The 20,224-nt window shown below is 48.4% G+C and overlaps 6 protein-coding genes across 6 annotated transcripts; 5 read left to right on the top strand and 1 right to left on the bottom strand.

The window, feature by feature from the left end:
* The first annotated feature begins 78 nt into the window (after nucleotides 1-78).
* Nucleotides 79-3,532, top strand: HD556DRAFT_1404638 (WD40-repeat-containing domain protein). The gene is made up of 15 exons (XM_041303945.1): nucleotides 79-498; nucleotides 582-636; nucleotides 702-893; nucleotides 948-1,190; nucleotides 1,239-1,418; nucleotides 1,468-1,630; nucleotides 1,685-1,777; nucleotides 1,824-1,880; nucleotides 1,929-1,964; nucleotides 2,017-2,068; nucleotides 2,120-2,238; nucleotides 2,288-2,363; nucleotides 2,417-2,721; nucleotides 2,770-3,265; nucleotides 3,312-3,532. Exons 1-15 carry the CDS (start codon nucleotides 284-286, stop codon nucleotides 3,376-3,378), a joined length of 2,349 nt encoding a protein of 782 aa, XP_041155500.1. The 5' UTR covers nucleotides 79-283; the 3' UTR covers nucleotides 3,379-3,532.
* Nucleotides 3,533-5,019: 1,487 nt separating this feature from the next.
* On the top strand, nucleotides 5,020-6,228 carry HD556DRAFT_908062 (cytochrome c heme lyase). The gene is made up of 3 exons (XM_041311999.1): nucleotides 5,020-5,637; nucleotides 5,691-5,801; nucleotides 5,853-6,228. The coding sequence occupies exons 1-3, from the start codon at nucleotides 5,174-5,176 to the stop codon at nucleotides 6,115-6,117; spliced, it is 840 nt and encodes a 279-aa protein (XP_041155499.1). The 5' UTR covers nucleotides 5,020-5,173; the 3' UTR covers nucleotides 6,118-6,228.
* A 646-nt stretch (nucleotides 6,229-6,874) lies between these two features.
* HD556DRAFT_908164 (uncharacterized protein) lies at nucleotides 6,875-8,705 on the top strand. Its single transcript, XM_041312000.1, has 3 exons — nucleotides 6,875-8,024; nucleotides 8,073-8,279; nucleotides 8,343-8,705. Exons 1-3 carry the CDS (start codon nucleotides 7,101-7,103, stop codon nucleotides 8,412-8,414), a joined length of 1,203 nt encoding a protein of 400 aa, XP_041155498.1. The 5' UTR covers nucleotides 6,875-7,100; the 3' UTR covers nucleotides 8,415-8,705.
* A 1,084-nt stretch (nucleotides 8,706-9,789) lies between these two features.
* HD556DRAFT_1404615 (uncharacterized protein) lies at nucleotides 9,790-11,680 on the top strand. Its single transcript, XM_041303944.1, has 7 exons — nucleotides 9,790-10,170; nucleotides 10,229-10,360; nucleotides 10,413-10,642; nucleotides 10,700-11,042; nucleotides 11,099-11,188; nucleotides 11,258-11,467; nucleotides 11,519-11,680. Exons 1-7 carry the CDS (start codon nucleotides 9,826-9,828, stop codon nucleotides 11,549-11,551), a joined length of 1,383 nt encoding a protein of 460 aa, XP_041155497.1. The 5' UTR covers nucleotides 9,790-9,825; the 3' UTR covers nucleotides 11,552-11,680.
* Nucleotides 11,681-11,703: 23 nt separating this feature from the next.
* On the top strand, nucleotides 11,704-16,928 carry HD556DRAFT_1404609 (uncharacterized protein). The gene is made up of 17 exons (XM_041303943.1): nucleotides 11,704-12,089; nucleotides 12,142-12,182; nucleotides 12,228-12,377; nucleotides 12,435-12,613; nucleotides 12,663-12,680; nucleotides 12,728-12,816; nucleotides 12,888-13,272; nucleotides 13,324-13,403; nucleotides 13,463-14,088; nucleotides 14,138-14,189; nucleotides 14,240-14,681; nucleotides 14,731-15,343; nucleotides 15,396-15,487; nucleotides 15,539-16,115; nucleotides 16,171-16,331; nucleotides 16,379-16,489; nucleotides 16,541-16,928. Exons 1-17 carry the CDS (start codon nucleotides 11,754-11,756, stop codon nucleotides 16,717-16,719), a joined length of 4,131 nt encoding a protein of 1,376 aa, XP_041155496.1. The 5' UTR covers nucleotides 11,704-11,753; the 3' UTR covers nucleotides 16,720-16,928.
* A 209-nt stretch (nucleotides 16,929-17,137) lies between these two features.
* Nucleotides 17,138-19,405, bottom strand: HD556DRAFT_1404597 (cytochrome P450). The gene is made up of 9 exons (XM_041303942.1): nucleotides 19,037-19,405; nucleotides 18,657-18,978; nucleotides 18,460-18,608; nucleotides 18,296-18,411; nucleotides 18,094-18,225; nucleotides 17,854-18,043; nucleotides 17,596-17,805; nucleotides 17,400-17,535; nucleotides 17,138-17,351 (listed from the first exon to the last, which is right to left on the bottom strand). The coding sequence occupies exons 1-9, from the start codon at nucleotides 19,215-19,217 to the stop codon at nucleotides 17,282-17,284; spliced, it is 1,506 nt and encodes a 501-aa protein (XP_041155495.1). The 5' UTR covers nucleotides 19,218-19,405; the 3' UTR covers nucleotides 17,138-17,281.
* Nucleotides 19,406-20,224: the final 819 nt, after the last annotated feature.

The following is a 20,224-nucleotide window of genomic DNA, read 5'->3' as shown; positions in this document are numbered from 1 at the left end:
GCGCGCGACGCGACGGTCAGGTGACCAACAACCTCAATGACAATATAAGACAATGACATTGTTGATTGCCGCAAGTGTCAATCCCTGTCAATAATGCCAGTTTGACTGAACAGCGAGAAACCTCAAAGGAGCCACATTGACACGAGGCAGCATTGCAAGTCGGTCATTCCCATTACAAGCTAATTCTTTCTGGGACCTTCAAGACATTGGGAAATTGAGGGTTTCCGGCAGCTTGCGCATTACCACATCGCTCTCCTGAAATCTTTTATCTTAGTTTGATTTCATGTCTCTCGAACTACCAGCCGAAATTATCGATGTCGACGCTCTTCTATCAGATGAGGACGAACCAGCTGATGCGATTCAGTTCGTAGGGTACGGCCCGGGGGGAAACTCACAATACACGAACGCCACGGGTGGGATGACAACTATCAAGAATGAACCAGTCGCTTCCTCGTCCCGCTTGCCTCCGCCTCCAGGACCCAATTTGCAATTCAAAGAGTAAGTTTGCCATTCATCATCTCCATGTGAGCCGCCGGCGTTAACTAGGCATTCGTTGATTATCTCTCCCGTGCATCGTGCAGCAGTCACACATTATTCACCTACGCGCGTCCAGGGCTCTTTGAAGTTGTTGAAGAAGTAAGATTTTACTTTCAAAACGTCCAGGCGGTCGGGGACTCATGCACGACCACCTTTATCCTCAGGAAAAGAGAAAAAGAATGGCGATGGAACGCATTGGAGAACCACCTTTGAAGAAACGTGCAACAAGTTCCACCATCGCAATTGCAAATGCGCCCAGTCGGCAAAAGGAAAAACGCAAGCAGCCGTTTGGGTGGAAGGAGCCGGAAATCATAGATTTGTTGATTTGTAGCAGCGACGATGACATCCTTGTAAAGGTAAGACTTTGCTCGATATCGCTCTTGTACTTCCCTGATCACTTGTCCTCTTAGAAACCTCGACTCGAATCCGATGAAAACCACCTGTTTTCCGACCGCCTGACTGATATCTACGCGAATGATGATAGCAACCAACCGGACTGCAGTAACGATATGCATGACCCGAACGATTTCCTCCCTCGGACAAATGCACTGCCGTCTCTATCTCGACCACTATCATCTGAAGACTCTGGATATGACTCTGAAGAGGAGTACGCGAATTATATGGCTTCTCTCGACATTTCGGATGAGTCCAAAGTGAGTATCTCTTCAATCGATACTCATATGTTTAAACTTCATTTCCAGTGGAATTCGATGCCCTTAAGCAACAAGGCCGAAGATCTTTCGCTCAATTTGAAGCTCGAGGTTGACCCGGCACGTCCACGACCTGGGGAACTGCGGCCGTTACGTCCGAAGTACTTCGCCGTACACTATCCAGTTACCCCCTTAGATCCAATATACAAGGAGCAATTTTTTTGGGGAAAAGTGCGTCGTTGTTTGTCTTCATGTGGGCGAGTAACGAAATTTTGCTCAGCTAAATTCAGTGCCAGGTTTCCGACCGCGCGCACTAAAACCACCTGCCCGACTTCGCTTCGCTAGGCATTTACCGGGACGCACGCGCCCTCTCAAACTATTTCAAGATCTTGCTTACGAGAAGTTGGGTGTTGTGCAATCGCATCGTCAGGCAGCATCAGGGTGTGAGCGATATCCTCTAGCCAATATTTCAGCATCATTCCTGATGAGGTTCTCAGCTATAAATAAGATTGTTCAAGTTCCAGGAGCTATTGTAGCGTGTGCGGCAGCATCGGGTGGGCATCCTGACTATTCGGATGAAGACCGACAAGGTGCGCGTGTCATGTTCTCTTCTTGTCAGAAGCTTAGTCCTCGCAGCGCCTCTCCCATCAGACAACAATGCCGGGACAATGGTAGTGCTCCACCAGGGCCAATGTAAGTCTGTCAGCAAGTGGTAGAGGGACCTGTTTTAATCACTTGCAGGCCACGTTGTCGATGCTCACTGCATCGATCATGGATGTGATTATCTCCTTCAGGCAGGAGTTATACTTATTACTGAACCGTGTTGCAGCTTCTGCGAAGAAATACTACACGGTGAATGATGTCTTATTCAACCCATTGAAGTATGGTTGGGCCTACATTTATTGCACTTGATGAGTTAATAGCCACTGTAGCCCCGAACAATTTCTATCGACTGGGAATGATTGTCAGGTGCAGCTTTGGCAGCTGCCTAAGGCTGATGAAATGGAAGTGAGTGAATCCATCACCAGCGCCCCCAGGATGATGAATTCCAGTGAGTCTACCATTGCTATCTTTGTACTTACTGATGTCCCGTTTCATAGTGACGCTCGGAGATGTCGCCCAGGACTTGGTGCACTCGTTCGACGGCGCAAATATTGCTGTGTCTTGTCGAGATGGGTTTGTATACCATCCAAATTGCCAATTTGGTTGGAGTTGACTTTCTCACTCAGCACTGTCTCTGTCTTCAAGACGATGAAATTATTCACTCCATCAACATGGTCCAGAACTACGCCTCCCCCTGATCCGGAGACGAAACTCCACGTTGCCCCTCCTAATGCCGACCATGCCGCGGGTACTGTCCTTTGGGGCCGTGGTCCGACCGAACGCTTTATGTACACATCTTCAGAAGCCCACGATCCTGACGGGGAGGGCAAGGACCAAGGTTTCCACCGTGCACATGATATATCACGAGGTCGAGTGCTATTTCCTTTCAGTGCTAATGAGTCGGGTGATGCAGGAGCCGTCAGTCCAGATGGTGAGTGAGTACGTTTGCCCGTGACCTAACTGGTATAAAACTGTGCAGGGAGCACTTATGTCTTGATCACATGCGGCGAGAACAATCAACATCCTATAAGGTTATACGATGTGGCCCGCAAGTCGGGACATGCTATCGCCGAAACAACGCTCGAGCCATCAGCCTCACAGGTCGCTACTTTTGAAGCCACAACAGCCACTTTCTCTTCCGAAGGTCGCCTCCTTGCGGTGGCACGCTCAGATAATGCCGTGCACATGTACGACATTCGCGCGCTAACCAAAGGACCCCTTGCCGCATTCAGACATGAGGAGTTAGATGCAGTAGGTTCGACCGGGTATGGTGCTGTTCATGCATGCTGGGTCGAGGGGCGGGATCGACGGCGAGTTGGCATTGTCAGCGGGGGCAACGACGGGTGTGTGCGAGTATGGGATCCGTTGATTGCCTCGTCGGACAAGTCCCAGGGCAAAGTGCTGGCGCGCACAGAGTTCGATGTCGCATACTTTGCCATGGGTGATATGTGGATGGGAGAGAAACCGCTTGTTCTGTGAGTGACATACTCTACTTTTGTACAAGCACTGATCGGATTAAAGTGGCCATTGTGGTGGAGGTCTCTATGTTTATGACCACTTGGATGCTGACGGCCTACCGATATGTTGAACCATTGGTATTCAGTAGCAAAACACCCTGTTTTCCGCATCACACACTGGACGTGTATACTTATATCACTGGTTGAGAAGACTCTGATTTTCCCACGGTGCCACTGGACGATTAGATATACACAAGTTCGACTGAGGTTATATTCATCCCACCACATTTGTTGCTCGCTCTAATGTTTATGTATTCATGCACTGAGTTCGCCTATCAAAGCGCCTGTACAGTCATAGCTCGGCGCTCAGTTAGTGAGTCGTCCATAGGTCGGATCTTCCTTAGACAGACCATAGATGAATGAGGATTCTGTGTTATTGGTGAGTCACGGTAATTCTTGTTTATACATTCGTGATTTCCAGATATCCGAAGGCTTTGATTAGGCTCAACCAAGACTTGACCAAGACACTGGTGAGTTTCAGTCTCTATCTACAAATTACCACTTGGTAAGTTTGTAGTTTATATAATACTTCTTTATTCACACCAATTTAACATCGTTCATTGCTGTAGCTCCTACTTTTTGTGGTCAAAGGACTTGGGAGGCCCGATACAAACCTAGGGTGTCTAGAGGTGGTATTCGGGCATTTATGGTACTGTACCCCGACTTGAACACAATGGTAAAAGGTCTACTCCTACTTTTGATGTCGCCAAAACTCAACTGACGACTCTGTCCCGCAGGCTCTTCATGGCGACATTATCATCTCCCCAAGTCGGTGTATGCGGCATCCCTCGTTCGCACAGGAATTATCTGGCTGTTATATATGGCCTTCCACCATAGATTTTCGCCACTGTCTTCAGACACTTCGGAGAAAAGTGGCAGAGTCACCCGGCCAAACGGCCTCTATTTGTGTGGTATTCACACACCCTTGTAGGTACTGGTGCCAAGTCGCCATCGAGAGCCCGACTCTTGGGACGTATATCATTTATACCCGTCCTCACTGGCTAAACATCATGCTTGAAAGCTCTAAGAACGTTTCTTTGATCGTCGCATATGACGTGACGGTCTTACTACGAGATTACTTGGAACAAATCCTTTCACAGCTACCTCGGATGGGAGTCCTCTGACTTTGCACCATGAACGTACCATTGACTTGTTATCATGACAATCTGCGGGATTGCTTGAAATATCCAAATTATCGAACATGTTGCTCGGCGAACCCACAACGCAACCCATATTCAACGCCGTCTTTCAAGAAAATTCACCCCGACTTGATGAACTTAGGAGTTCTAACTTCGACTGAACCGTGCATTTTCCAGCAGGCTTCGGATTTTATCTCTCAGAGGAACAGGAAACACTTACTTTCCCATACAGCCGCAGCTCCTGTAAGCTCAGAGGTAGTACGACATGCTTGTCTTGGAGCAGCTTACGCTTGGGCGGCTGGATATTCAGGATGTCATGAAAATGCGCGCCAAACATGGTGTCAGCGGCATATATTGACATGCCCTCCAGATTATAATAGCCCTGTACATAGTACTAACGCTTCAAGGGAAAGGACGCCGGCACCGTCTCGTGCTCATTCTAGTAGTCTTCCGAGATCAGAAGGGCGATACTGTTGAATGTCCTACTTAGCAGCATAAAAATCGGTTATATATATCCACTTGCTTCGCCGTCCTGCACCTTTGGCATAACGGGTGTGGGCTAGTATGAAAGTAGCTGTGAACCTCCCTACTAGCAGTCTAGCACTGTTACGGGTTGTTCCGGCTGAGGTCAATTAATCTCGTAATTTACAGTATTTTGCTTCTATGCATCGCGTCTTGATTTTCAACGTACGACGACATTCGAAATAGCCCAATTGCTTCTACTACCATGGGACAATCAATCTCATCCCCGCCTCCCGCAACTGTAACGCGCACTTCTCCACCGTCATCATGCCCAATGCATGATGTGCCCAGCACTGGCTGTCCAATCCAGCACAACAACCCACCTGTTGCGAAATCCTCGGGTGGATGTCCCATCGATCACTCTTCTCTCAATACATTGAATCCCACAAACCAGATGCCCAATCTCCCTCAGACTCCGATATCCCCGCAAGCCGTACCACTACCAACTGAGCGTACGATGTCATCGATACCACGTGTGGTGGACGGTGAAACCAAAACTGACACACACCAAACGTGGGAGTACCCATCCCCTCAACAGTTCTATAATGCATTGGTAAGAAAAGGTTTGGATACGTCTCCTGAGCATATTGAGACGGTGGTGGAAATACACAATTTCTTGAATGAGAGAGCTTGGGGAGAAGTGATGAAGTGGGAGAGGAGGGTTGCACAGTGCGTTGTATGCTTGCTATGCCGATTATGATTATTGATTTTTTACCTCTCAGGGAGGGTGACGAGGAGCCGCATCTTGCTCGCTTTAAGGGACGTCCGGGCGAGATGTCGCCAAAGGCAAGGTTCTGGATGCTGGCTGGCTGGCTGCTTCCTTCTAGATTCAAGTAGGTTTGTCCCTGTTAGGTGTTTACTGAATGCTGACATCAGTATCGCAGCACTGAGCCTCCATTCGATCGCCATGATTGGATAGTACGTCGTCCGCGCGATGGAACAGAGGTTCGCTATGTCATAGACTATTACTCTGCACCGTCTACTCCTAACGGAGACCCCGGTTTCGCATTGGATGTCCGACCTGCTCTCGACTCGTTGGAAAGCGTTCAACAGCGTGTAGCAGTGGGTATGGACGACGTATGGGAGGGGCTTCGCGAGAAAGGGTGGGGAAAGAGAGAACGTGGGGGTACGCAACAGGCAAGGTCGTAGAAGATTATTGAGCATGCGTGCTCTACATTCCTGATACTGGATCAGTCGTCCGACTGTTGATATTTATGTTGTCTTGAGTAAGCTAATGAACACCTCTCCTAATATAATAGACTCGCTGTCGGAAAGTTATACCGTCGCTAACACATTTATTTTCAGCTCCTTGATGTTGGTCAAAGTAACAGAAGATGTGGATGCCATTTCTACCGAGCTGGGTGGCTATTTAATGTATCAATGTCGCTTCTCTGATCTCACAGAGACTTAGGGTTAGAATTCAAGTTAAGACGCACTTGTAGGTGCGTCCAGCGGTAGGTGTCTGAATAATAACTTGTTCTCTGATGAAAAGTTGGACGCTGGGAGCAATCGATAATGAGATGGTTTGGATGCTTTGAAAGGTACCACAATATGCATACAGGTTGGTATTGATTGATCATTGGGGTTGCCAGACGAAATTGCTCAACTGACGCATGAGCCATATATATTGACGCATGAGTACGAGTTTGCGATCTCGATTGGTCTCGATCAAAACGTATGCAAATCTGCCGAGGCTCGTCTTGCTATTTCGTTGAAGGTGACGTTTGTCGGATTGTCAACTACTTTGTTCATTGGAGCTGACGGACTCGAATCAGCATCAATATGGTACACTGAACGAATTTCTCGTCCAAGTCGATGATTACTCCGAGGAGTTGTTTGTTCTATGATGTCATGTGGAAGCAATTTCATTAGAATTGTGACCACAGTGAGACATCCGCTGATTCCGAAAATGAATAACAAAAGATTCCGCTCAATGGCCCATTGCATTTATTCTCGAAGCCACCCTCATTCTATTCAATCCACTATCCACCAGGTCCACCTTACGTTTATGTCCACATCCAATGTTTCGGTCTTTGGGCTATAAAAGCTCGACTAATGCTAAGTTTTACTCCCATCGAAAGCATCTCTATCATCCACCTTGAACTCGCATTCGTCTCAAATTATTCTATAGCATGTTCTCAAAGAAACTGTCCAGCGCAGAGAAAATTCGCCATCGCGTCCCAACCCCGCACACCTCCCGCATCTCCAAATCTACTACTCAGACATCTGGACTCAATGTCTCGCGCATCACAGACCTTTCAACCAACCCCACCAACGACTTATCTCATCCTTCTGCTATCTCTTTGACCACTCGACACTCTTCTCGGTCCAAGCGCTCTTCAGGCATGCGCAAGAAAAACAAAAAGCGACGCTCTCAGAAGCCTCTTGCAAACCTCGATAGTTCAAATCCAAGGGAACAGTGGCTTGACCTTTCCTTCTTGAACCGTCAGTGTACGCAAGAAGACTATCTCTGCAATTACTGGCGCTACACGGTAGCTGACGAGCAAAGCATGTGCCTCGAATATTTCTTGAATGCGATCGATGCGCACGAGTGCGAACTGTGGCAAGGATTTTCTGATGACTACGTGCCTTCCTGGGCGAAATTCCTGGAAGTTCGTCAAGGCTGGGAAGGCAACGATGAACGGAAGTGGCAGTCGGGCGGCTGGATTCGCGGGAAGAATGGAATAGAAATAGAATGGCGCCCAGGTCATGTTATGTTGAGGGTACCTAACAACGATTGGATAGGCGGCAGTCACGAAGACCTGGACGATTACTCCAATGCGAGCTCAAGGAACTGGATGGATGATGAAGTTGTCGTTTCTGGTGAAGATTACGGAGTCGGTGGCGAGATATCCCCGGAGCGAGGAAGGGAGTCATATCATGAGCAAGATTCCAAGCCACGTTCAGAAGTCAAGAGGACCTTTGAGTCTAGCCTCCTCATCGTCCCCCATGTTACTTCAGCATGCTTCATTTTGGATATCCCGCCAGCCCACACCATCATCCCCGCTCGTATTATCCCACCCTCTCCCGCTTCTCATATCCCACCAGATAGCCCAGTGAGTAGTGTTGCGAATACGTATTTTCTCGTGTCTCATGTTCCGCAGCCATCTCTTTCGAAATATGACTCGCGTACTACGAAGGCATTCAGAGTATCGCATGCTCCTCTCGTAACACCCGACCGCGCTCGCCAGTTCTCTCATCGCCCTCGGCGTGTCTTCACACCTGCCCCTACCCCAATTTCCAGCGAGTGTGCTGATGATGAAGTCACTGGGAATCATGGGGCAATTGAGAAATTGCTTGAATTTCTCAAGGTGAGGAATATTACTTTCCCGTTGTGGAATGTTAAACGTTATTAATATGTTTTCATTATCTAGATGAATACAGAGCAAAAAGTAGCCGAGATTCATTGGTTGGTCAGATCTATAAGGCGAGGAACACAGTCGTAGCTGGACTCGATTGTTATCAACTCTCCCATTTACTTGCTTCGTATTGACCGTTACCAAACTATGTACTAACAACTTTGAAACGACATTTTGGTTTATTTATTGACGATGGTGCATCGAGTTCGAAGGATAAAAGTCTGGGATTCGGGGTCTAGAAAACACCAACGTATCTACATGTAGTATGCATATAGCTCCTATTTAATGTAAGTACTTGTTACGGCGCCTGTAAAGCCTTTCGGATAGACTGCAAGACACTGAGAGACAGGGAGAATGGTATGAACTCGGTGTGATAGATGTGACTACGACTCAGATACGGGTAGACGGGATATGTCAATGGAACGGTAGCGACAATGTCAGATTTTAAGATCTGTGGAAATGGTAACTAGGAGTGTGATAATCAGTGAAATGTCAACAGCAAGTGAGAACATCACTTGCAGAAGGATCCCGGCCCACCGTGACTGCCTCGTGCAAGTGTGCGATCGCATCTTCGTTATTTAGGTACAAGTTGTGGGCGACAATCGATTATATATGCCCTGCTGGCACAGGCTCTTTTTGTTATTGGACTTTAAAGGGAAGTAGAAGCGATGGAATTTGACAGATATAAGTTTGAAATATGCGTCAAATCTCTATGCACGGGATATCTTGAGACACAAGAATACATCAAATTGAAGTACTTACGACAAATTGTTATCGTACCAAATGCCCCACATTCAGCTGCTCTCGAATCAGTTCAACCAGTGCTTGCTTTACTCACCGTGCAGTACGGAAGATGTCCGATGAATTTTCATCGAACAAACTTCTGTTATAATCATTCAAAGGCTTTACAGTGTCGTTATCATATAGAGAATTTGATGCTCGTTGGTCTCCTCATTCCATTTGTCCAGCTGCCCCCTGAGCTTCCATCTTTCACTGGGGCCTTCGGAAAGGATTCAAGAGATTGCTGGCGATATGTGAGCGATAGCCTAACAAAGCCTGTCAAGCGTACTGGATGATTTATGTCGTCGTTACGGTATGTACTATGCTGTATTCACGACGACGATATCATGTCGCGTAAAAAGAGATCGCGTAGAAGTGCCCAGAAGGCACCAGCGCCTTCGGCGAGGGCACTTCACATAGGTGTACCGTCGGTGAGTCACTCAGCCAGTATTATGAGACTCGCGCCGTCTCTGATGCTCTAGTCGGAGTCCGAGTAGGCATGCAGACGAGATATGACGCTAGTTTTTTACATGTCTTCCTATGGTCCCTATAAATACCTGGAAGAAATCCATGCAGTTGCCCCGGTTGTAAGCTTTAGTTGTTGCGTTCAGAGTCCACCTTTGAAGTTAAAGTGTATATGTCATCACGTGACCACGTGATTTTTAACAATTTCTTGAGACTATCATAGTGAGAGCTCTTTAGTCGGTCGCTAAGAGTGATGCTTCCCCGTCATCTCCGTAGCTTCGTTGCAGGCCAGCGTGCGCGCTCGTTGCTTTCGCACAGACCAGCTTTAGCGTCCTTTTCGCTGCCTGGTTATTCTCCAGTCAGCCATCCCTTGTCGCGACACGCAAACACTTCCGCATCTCGTTCCTTCCACTCATCATCGCGAAGACATGACGAGCTCCCGAAGTCACCCTTTCAAACGTTTGTCGATGTTCTTCGTGACGAACTCCGCAAGAACAGAGAGCTCCAGGACAATGTCAAACAACTTCAGGGTGACGTTGACAAGTTCCAGGATTCGGAGGCCATGAAACGGGCGAAGGAAGTGTATGAGCGTGCAAGAGTCTGTTTTTTGAATTTCTCTCATCTGGGTCAAATCTCACATTCGCTTCTGCACATAGTTGACGTCCAGCATAAAAGAGAACCCTCGTTTGAGGGCAGCAGCGGAGGAACTAAAGAAGACGGGTGTTAAGGTCGGAGATGCGGTAACAGAGGCTTTGAAGACTATGGAAGAGAGCGAAATTATGCGCGCAGTGCGTGTGGTTTACTTCTAACTATTTGATGTCATGAACTAAATTTCGGCAGATTTCGCGAGCAACGACGTCCCTCTCTAGTACCATTGCTACCACAACCGAGCCCATCCGTCAGACGGCTGCTTACAAAACTCTTGCAGAGACTCTCGTTGATGCCCTGGATGACTCTGGGTCTGCCAAGCACGCTGGGTTTGAAGACAAGGAAGCTCGGAGGCGACGCAGGCAAAAACGTCTTGAGAAGGCGGGCCTAACCGGACGTCGAATAATGGAGGAGAACCCGGAGTGCGTCGTTTGGAAGTGAAATTTGTGTGTTAGTAATAACAAGGATGACGTCCACAGAGCAGGTCAAGCACTGGTATCTGTTAAAACTTCGCCTCGTGCTGAGGCCTGGGAGAATTTCAAATCCACGAACCCTGTCATGCAACGCTTATCCTCGCTACATGCCGCGTACGAGGAGTCAGAGTCTCCCCTCGTTACACCGCTTCGTGCTGTGACCAGTACGATTGGGTCCTGGTTCGAGGAGAACGAAACAGCACAAGTGACACGGATGATCCGCGCAATGGATCCGAACTTTTCGAGGGAGGCGTTCGAGAGGGAGTTGAGAGAATATATCATTCCTGAAGTCGTAGATGCGTACTTGAGTGCAGACAGGGAGTCGCTTGTTAGGTGGTGCAGTGAAGCGGTGAGTGTATGCGATCGGAATCGCGCTTCGAAGGCTGAAATAACCCCCTTATTTAGACGTACAATGTCCTTTGGGCAACTATGGAACAATATCTCCGCCAGGGCCTTGTGAGTGATAGCAAAGTGCTTGATATCCGATCGGTAGACGTAAGTATTTCATTTAGATTATTTTTCCAGTCCATTCAAATGCAGAGGTAAAATGCTGAATATTTCTAGGTTTCCGATGGAAAGATTCTCGACTCCTCTATCCCTGTCTTTGTTGTGACATTCTCGACACAAGAGGTTCTTCTATTCCGCAACGCAGCCTCCCGTGAGATCGTTGTCGGCGCTGAAAACCGAGTGGAACAGTGTGTATATGCTGCGGTGATAACGCGCGTTCACGAGGAGTTAGCTGACGAGGTTACGGGAGGGTGGAAGGTCGTCGAAGTGAGTTTTGTCTCCTTCACATGCTGCTCGTATTGATATTCTTCTGTACAGATGGCACGCAGGTCCTCCAGAGCGTATCTATAGTCGTGTCAATTAGATACTGGGCACTAACACACAACGCATCCATCACTGCTTTGCTTAATTATCAATCACCACTCATCTCGTCATAGCAGTATCTTATTACATTGACTATATAAGTTTTGTCTGAACCTAGTCTGAGTGATTCACGTGACATGGTATTATATTGAGGGCACTCGCTGCAAAATGGCTCGGTAATTGAATATTGATGTCGCGTTCATCGTCCAAGTCACAACCAGCTGCGCATGGACCTCAGTCGCAGTCAGCACGAATTCGTATTGCAAATGAAAGTGCTACACCAGACAGAGACGTCGGACCCGTCCCCTCTTCCCTATCTTTACTGACAGCACGCCGTCCGTCATGGGCTCCTCCACTTTACGATCATACGCAAGAAATGACCACTGGGCTCGGCTCCTATCGCGATGTACCATCATTTGGAACGACAAAAACGGCTCTTCCATCTTCTTCGCCTGAAGATGGTGGCAATTTCCAAAGAAATCTGCACATAGACATGAAGGAACTTGTCGGGGATGCGGTCGGAAATGTGCGTATCCTTTGTGTCACCAAAAAGGTAGTCTTCTGACTAAAATATACAGATGAGTATCAGCCCTGCGAGCAGAGACATCGTCCTGGCAGCGTGAGTTAGCATATACTGTGCCGAATGAATCTCAATAGTGCGAAGTCGCCGAGGTTTGTTTATCATTGACCTTGAGGCACCCCTCGAAGTGCCGCGTTTCCTTCCTCAAGGGGGAACGTGGGACGTCGCGGACGTGCAATGGAACCCGCACCGTGCTCGCGCAGAGTACATTGTATCTACCTCATCCGAGAAACTGTAAGCTCTCCTCTGTACTGTTGTAATTGGAGCCTCTGACTAACAGAAAACCTGAAGCCTTATATGGAACCTTATGATGGTCGGAAAGACATCCATCGAACATATACTTCACTCTCATTATCGTGCCATCACTGACATCAACTGGCATACCAAGGAGCCCGATATTGTATCTAGTGTTGGCATTGATGCTTGGGTGTGGTCTTGGGATATAAGGGAGCCGAGGAAGCCTGTACTAGGTGCGTTTTTTTTCACTATCTTCATCAAACGTAGTTCGAATTATCACAGGACTATGCGCGTTCAATGGTAAGCATTTTCGAGCCCGTAGCCACGCGTTGTGATATTTTGCGCAGCGGGAGGTACGCAGGTGAAATGGAACCGACAGGATCCCAATGTTTTGGCATCCTCGCATATGAATGAAGTTCTAATATGGGATCGCCGGGTATGCCGCCTTTGCTATATCATCTTCTGGGGTTTATCTCCCCTAGAGTTATTTACTAATCTACTTGGTAGAAAGGTTCGCTTCCTACTGCGCGAATAAAGGCGCATACGGCGAAGATTTATGGTATAGACTGGGCGCATGAGCGGATGCACGATCTCGTTACTTGCTCTCTTGACAAAACGATCAAAGTGTGGAACGCGCACGATGCTCCTTCTTTTTCCTTTAATCAGTCTTCGCAAGCCGAAATTGAACCACGCTCAAAAATTTTAACACGATATCCCGTCTGGCGAGCCCGAAATCTTCCTTTCGGACACGGTGTATTAAGCTTGCCACAGCGCGGAGATACAACCCTTGAAATGTACTCGCTGGAGGGCAGTGAGGTTGGGACGCCAGTAGAGGTGTTTGAGGGACATGCAGATGTAGTAAAAGAATTTGTGTGGAGGAAAGGAGGACTAGGTGAGCACGCACACTTCAGACGTCAATCATCGTGTAATTTGGTGTCAACAGAAGGAGGAGATTACCACCTCATTACATGGTCCAAGGACAGAACTCTCAGATTTTGGCCGGTTGATGCTGAAATTATGGAGGTGCCCAATTATCTGACATATACCAGTGTGTTCGGTGCATAACGTTTTCTATTTCATAGAAAGTCGGCCATACGGCTACCACTCGAGCGCCTTCGCACCCTCATTTGCAACGTTCACGTTTCTTTACGGACAAGTCTTTCCGTCACCCGCCAATAGCAACTGATGTGCACCCGCCACTTCTATCAGCACCCATTGGGCATCGTGGAATCCTGGCTGAAGTAAGAACGAGTACGCTTCCTTCTCGAGTACCAACGAATACAGTTACCGGCGCCAGTGCTGTTACGAGCAGAGACAAAGATCATAATCCCGTCCTCCAACCACACCATGGATCTGCAGCGCGGGGCCGCGGTGCACTGCTTCTGGACGCTCCTGGATCTGCCGCACTCAGTATTCCCGGCACTACGCTGAAGCCTCACATTCAACATATTCCTGGGACACCCGCAACGATGACGATGACGCGTGGTCACGCGCTTGGTGGCAGATCTGCGAGAATGGACGCATTACAGTGGCTTGCGAGTATCAAGGTCGGCGAACGGCGCGAGGACAGCGCTTCCGGACCAGAAAGTAGAGTAAGTTCAGGAGAACGAGGAGTGGAGCGCGACGAGAGCGTTCCACCGGGTCAGAAGAGGAAACGGAGCGGGAGTCGTGTTATGGATGGAGATGGCACGCAAAGCTTGCAAGATGAGCAAGTAAATTCATTGGCTCTCCTTGCTGCTACTGATCTCGGTGCGTAGAATTACATCTGCGTTAACAAAGCTGCAGACATCCAAAATAAAACTTGAAAAGGTTCTGTTCATCTCTCTCAGTGTGTACGTTGACTTATTTGATATTCGTAGCACGACCTCACCAAGCGACGTACATGTACCCTTGGTTTGCATGGGCCATGGGGCGAGTCATCTTCTGTCAGCGTGTTTATACGCATTTCTTTCAGATTTCCTAAGACATACCCTCAATCTGGCGTACCTGACATTGATCTTGAGCGAAACCCCCTAGTTTCAATGCAAAGTCGCGCATTCATGCTGAGGCGGTTGAAAGGTATTCGAGAAAGAAGAAGACCGTGTCTTGAAGCCTGTCTGAGATTCTTACTTTTCGGGGATGAAGACGAGAGAGTTGGCATTCCGAGAGGGATTGACTCGGAGTCATCCAACGAGGAGGAGGAGGATAGTGCACGGAAGGAAGAGGGAGGGAGAAAGTCAAGGGATTTTACGGTTTCGTTGTTGAGGAATAACAAGAATCTTGCAGAACCCAGGACTTCACAAGGTGTCTTTGGGCCGAACGGTCGGTACCTTTCTAAGTCATTTTCAGCGTACGTTAAAGGTCAGATTAGGTGAACTGGTATGTTTCTTCCGTGCGCCGCCCCGGATAGTACGCAATCCCATGAACGAGATGTCGGCTTCTCCGGTCACAACTCCAGCATCACGTTCGTCTCCTTCTGCTCAGAGGTTGTTCCAACCCCCATCATTGCTCTCTGATGCGGTCCGACGGCTTGATATGGCTGCGATAGATCGTGACAGGCTGCTGGACTCCCTTCCACGGTCATCTGGCGATAATGACACGACCATGCGCATAATGACCAACCTCCTTACCTTTTCACACCGCCATCACCACAAACGACACGAATCAATGACCACTCCAGCCAGTTCCCTTCCAACAGCCAACCCAGGTTATGCCAAGGTGCCGGTCCTTACACGAAGAAGCACGGTGCTCATCGAAGGTCCAACTGATACCGCATTTGCTCAGCGGAAAGTCGCAGAGGCGTATGTGTTTGGGCACGACGGCGAGAGCGTAGGTGCTATATGCGAAGCAAACGCAAAAATCGCCCACGAACATGGGCAGTGGAGTCATGAACGAGTATGGAGGATACTAAGAGGCCTGTTCCCCACATCAGTGACCAAGGGTGCAGGTCCAAGCAAGATTGCGCGGAAAATTATTGATTCGCTGTATGTTTTTGTCCTATGCAGTATTTCAAGCGTTAACTTTGGTTTCCCACAGGTACAAGGAGTATTGTGCAAGCCATGACGTGCAGATGCTCGCAATGCTTGGTATAATTCTACTCCGAGCCTTCGCATCGCTTCCTGATACTGGCAAGCCTTTTTTATTCCCTCGTTGGAGCATTCTCTCTGATAATATCACAGTGCCAAATACACCCTCTGCAAATGACCCGTCAATTTCACCAACCCCTGAAGAAGATTACTTCTCTTTTGTGCGGCGGAAAGGCCCGCGTGCGGCAGCCCTCTCTCCCGGCTGGCCGCGGCTCTCATCGACATCTCCCACAGCTCCGCCCCTTATGGCTTCGTCGCTCTCGATGTCTAACACCTCCCGTGGTTCGTGGTCAAGCCTGTTCAATACTGGCAGCATGCGACAGTTTATGTCCGGCGTGCAGGAAAGTATCTCGACGCCTCTATCGATAGATACCCTTCAACTTCCGACGAGGACCCCAATGCCTACACCTCTACCGTTGCCTGGGAGCGAAAGTGCGGGTTCTGTGGTACTGAGGCTACCCAATCTGGACACACCAAGACGAGGAAAAACGTTGATATCACCGGTTTCAAAATCGTGGTCAGATACATCTGTCTTGTCAACACTTGCGCCTGCCGTACCCCTTTCACCTTCGGTGCGTGGGCGTCGACCGACTTTTTCGCAGGTTATCAGCCCAAAGCAAGTAATCCAAGAAAAGAGGTTGGTCATAGAAGAAGAACTTATTGAAGAAAGGTACACGATTTGTTTTTGCGTAATGGGCGGATCTTCACTTATCACAATCATTTAGGCCAGTCGCATACGACCAACAGATTCTTGCTCAGTATAAGTGCCATGTTCTTGCATATGCGGAGATGCTCTTTAGATGGCAGCTTCTAAACAAGCGACTTGAACTGCTGAAGAGTGCCAAAATAACCATATTTCATGCTAATAACCGAGAGGCTACATTCGGTACGCAATGAAACGGAAGATATATATCGACTGACAACTTTCAGTAGATGTGCAGCATGCCTGTGGGAAATGCAATCGCGCTCTTGACCCCCACACATCATGTTGTGGAGTAAGGACTCTTAGACCGCGGTGCTCTTTGTGTCGTTTGCCTGTGAAAGGTAGTGCAACGTGACACTCATTGATGATGTTGACTCACGCTAGACGTTCAGGCCTCTCACGCACCTGTGGAAATTGCCTCCATGTCACTCATTTGGGATGTTGGCGAGATGCTACGTCAAATGTGTGCGGCTCTGGTTGTGGATGTCGGTGTAGAGGAGAACTGCGTCCTGATCTACGGGCATCCATGGTACCGTCCCCGAAACCTGCACCTTCTGCATTGTCGAGGTAGAATCAAATATACCTCAGTCCAGAGCGCTCGAGTGCTTTCTGAGTGGTCATTCAACGTTTAGCCTGTGCTTCTTGGCTTGGGAATAATGAATGGTTGTATCGTTGGAATGGTAATTGTCTTGATCGCTAGCTAATGCAAGCAATACGTTCACCTTAGTAATTACAATAAGAGATGTTCCCGGACTTCAGAGGAGGGCAATTTGCTGTTTTTTCCGCGTGATCAGGGGTATGCCCCGCGAGCTTTATTCGGCATCGGATGTTCCGACATGTGGTCGCAAATGTCAGCGTTTTGCTGCATTTTTGTTGCCTTTCTTGGCTCTCCGGTCAATGCCTTTGTTATCGTTGTGGTTCACTGGTAACAGTGATGTCCTGCGCTCCCGTCTCATTGCTGTGGGTTCGACCGAGACTATACCAAACGCAGAGATCGTTCAACGATAGCTTTTTGATGGGTCAAAGTACAAATGGCTACTAGAAATCCCTGAGTACGAAACAATCATGTAAATACTGCACTACTTATAATCTACATACCCTGGGGGTTTGACTGGAGTTGGCCGACGTGCTGATCATTGTGAGAGAGTTGCCAGCAAATCTTTGTTCCTTGGGATGAACCTGCACTCAAATGGTTTAGGGTGGCTTTCAGGTGTGTAAGAATGCGTTTAGGCTTATAGAGGGACGAGTTACCAGAGTATACCAACATTTTCGAACTCTACAGGAGGTGTGATCTCTTCCCCTCTAGCATCCAACGGTTTGGCGATCGTGAACGCAGCAAGGATACAAGAAATATTGAGGTACAACGAGGTATCGACAAGATGCAACCCTGGAATAAGATCCCATCATTCAGTGGTGGCTTGGATAGTGTCGTGTAAAGCATGCGCACCAGGGCATCTACGGCGCCCGAACCCAAAAATGAACTTGCGTGGGTCCAATTGAGGGGAGGAACCGAGGAAGCGTTCAGGCCTGAATTCTGATGGGTCGGGGTACATTTTTTCATCCCGTGATATGGAAAAAATGTTCGCGATGACGGTTGCACCCTCCGGTATGCGGTACCCTTCGTAGACATCTTCCTTCATCGCGCGGTGAAAGAGCCCTGCGTCACTAAGTGAGCGGGAACTAGGACAATATATATATGGCTGACCTAGTGGAGCCACAGGTGCCCAGCGAAGGAGCTCTTGGACAAGGGCTCCAATGTATGGAAGCTTGTCTCTGTCGTTGAACGCGGGAAATCGGTCCTGACCCACGATGGCATCGATCTCTGCCTGCGCATGCTTCTGCACCTCTGGATAAAGGAGTATCGCCAGGATAAAAGACGTCAAAGATGATGATGTCTGCTCATTGTTTCAAAGTCACACGAGGGAAGGTGCAAAAGATATCTTACGGTGTCGACTCCCCCTGCATAGATCCCCTGACTGCACCACTTGGCGATATCTTCTTGTTGGGCACTGACTATGGACCCGTCCTCTGGAAGGAGCTGTTCTGAAACGAAGGAATGCGTGTAACTGCCGCTGTGCTGATCGGCGATGAGAATTAGTTGGGATCCTGGATAACAGGAACTCGCAAGACTGCTTAGCAAGGCTTACTATTTGTTGTTTGGCCCAGTTAAATAATGTTGTGTCAATCTTACTTAAACTTTGCCTGGCGTCGAAGGCTACACGCTTGAAACCTGCCCCTGGAAACCATGAAGGTAGGAAACGCACTTATGGAAGGTCGGTTAGCGATTTTTATAAAAACTAGGAGGACCTACATGATGGTATCGCTTCGACCAACCAACGTCCAGGCTCGGATAGCATGGCAATCACTTCCTTGCCTTCTTGCAGGATACCGATGAAATAATCGTTATTCTCGCTGACCTTCCAACCATATGCGACATTAAGGACAACGGCTCCTACATTCCTGAACCTTCCGATCAGAAACCAAAACTAGCAATCGCAAGTATTTTACCTTCTGATATTCTCGGCGAAATGTTTAGGGTTCTTGTGCAAATCATCAAGTAGTATACGAGATTGTTCGGTTTGCAGCGACTGGTAGTTTTGTATAGTGTGGGAACTCAGACTGGCTTTGAGGGCTGTGCGATACATCTTGAAATACGGGTGAGTGAAAGGCATGTTGAACTGGATCATGTTGCGCTTCGCAAGTGTGTACATCCATAATCTTGGACGATCAGAATATGTAGTGGCGCGTGAATCGAGTAATTCAGTAGCCGATTGTAGAGAGTTGAGGACTATGAACTGCCGGTTAGGCACGCGGAAGGAGAATATGGGACCTAGTACGAGACATGGGTCAGAAGTGTCGTAGCAAGCGGAAAATTGGACAATGTGCACCATATGTTTCAGCCCACGTGACATACATCAACCAAGTCTTTCTCTTTGGCAGTTGATGAACATTCCCGGTAAAGAACTTTGGACATGGTCCAGGGGGTAGTGGCAATCTACTGTGTCGACGGCTGTAGAAGAGAACTGTGGCCAGTGCGGCCACGAAGAATATGAGTATACCAGAGGACATGTAACAGATAACAGTTGGATCAAATTCAACTTTGCAGTTTGCGCTCTGAGTTGAGTTCTTATATCATTGTCCTGAGCAAATGTCAGCTGGTTTCTGCGATAGTCACACTTCCGAAACACCGCATCACGAGCGCGGGAAGCAGACCCCTTTGGAAAAGATGTGAAATAGATGAATCCCCAGTTAGTCCTCGCAGGAGTAATCTCCGTTCCTAATCGGAGCCTTAACTTTTATCCGTTCTCGGATAATGCCGTTTGCCCCACTGGAGACCCCATATTCCCATTCGGGGTCTCGATGCATGATGTCCGAGTCTGAAGCTTCCTACCCACTAGTTTTCCCAATCGTAGACTACCTACTGGTGGGTTATGGTTAGTGTGCGGCTGGCCGGTCATGCAATGACTCATCGGACGTGGTTGTAGTCGCGCGACAGAACCTTTACTCCTACTAGGTATACAGGCTCAATAGTAACAACCTGAGACCGAGAAGGTCGCGACTCGGCGCGCGGTTGGGGTAGCTAGCCCCCCGACGAAAACTTTCATAGGTTCGAAACCCCTGCTATCCTCGCAATCCTAGCGTTCTTCTTACTCTAGCCAACAGATCCTTATCCTAGGAGACGGGTGACTACAGCGGGTGCTAGGAACGTGGTCTACCTCGCGACGCTCTTCTGGACACTCTAGCTCGGGCTTCGCTCATTCAAGTCAGTCGCTACACCTTCACTCGTTACGCTCTTTGGCAATATTTCCTCGCTCCTTACCAGTCTTCCGCCTCGTCAATGCCTAGATCGCCTTAGTAATGCTTCCGACCGATAGTTTGTGTCCACACTGGCGGCAGCCAAGACTCTTGTGATTGTGGCTATAATAACATCTGCCATTATCCTGTGACTGCGCACACATCCCATTGCCACCTTTATCACCATTCACTGCAATGACTTTCAATTCGAGACGGTGTGGAGACAGTGATCTACATCTCGCAATTCCAAGTGACCCACTTGGTCCATCAGTTTGAACCAT

Source organism: Suillus plorans, assembly GCF_016647745.1.
Source record: "Suillus plorans strain S12 chromosome Unknown HD556scaffold_70, whole genome shotgun sequence".
Lineage (NCBI taxonomy): Eukaryota > Fungi > Basidiomycota > Agaricomycetes > Boletales > Suillaceae > Suillus > Suillus plorans.
This window is presented reverse-complemented; position numbering and strand designations above follow the sequence as displayed.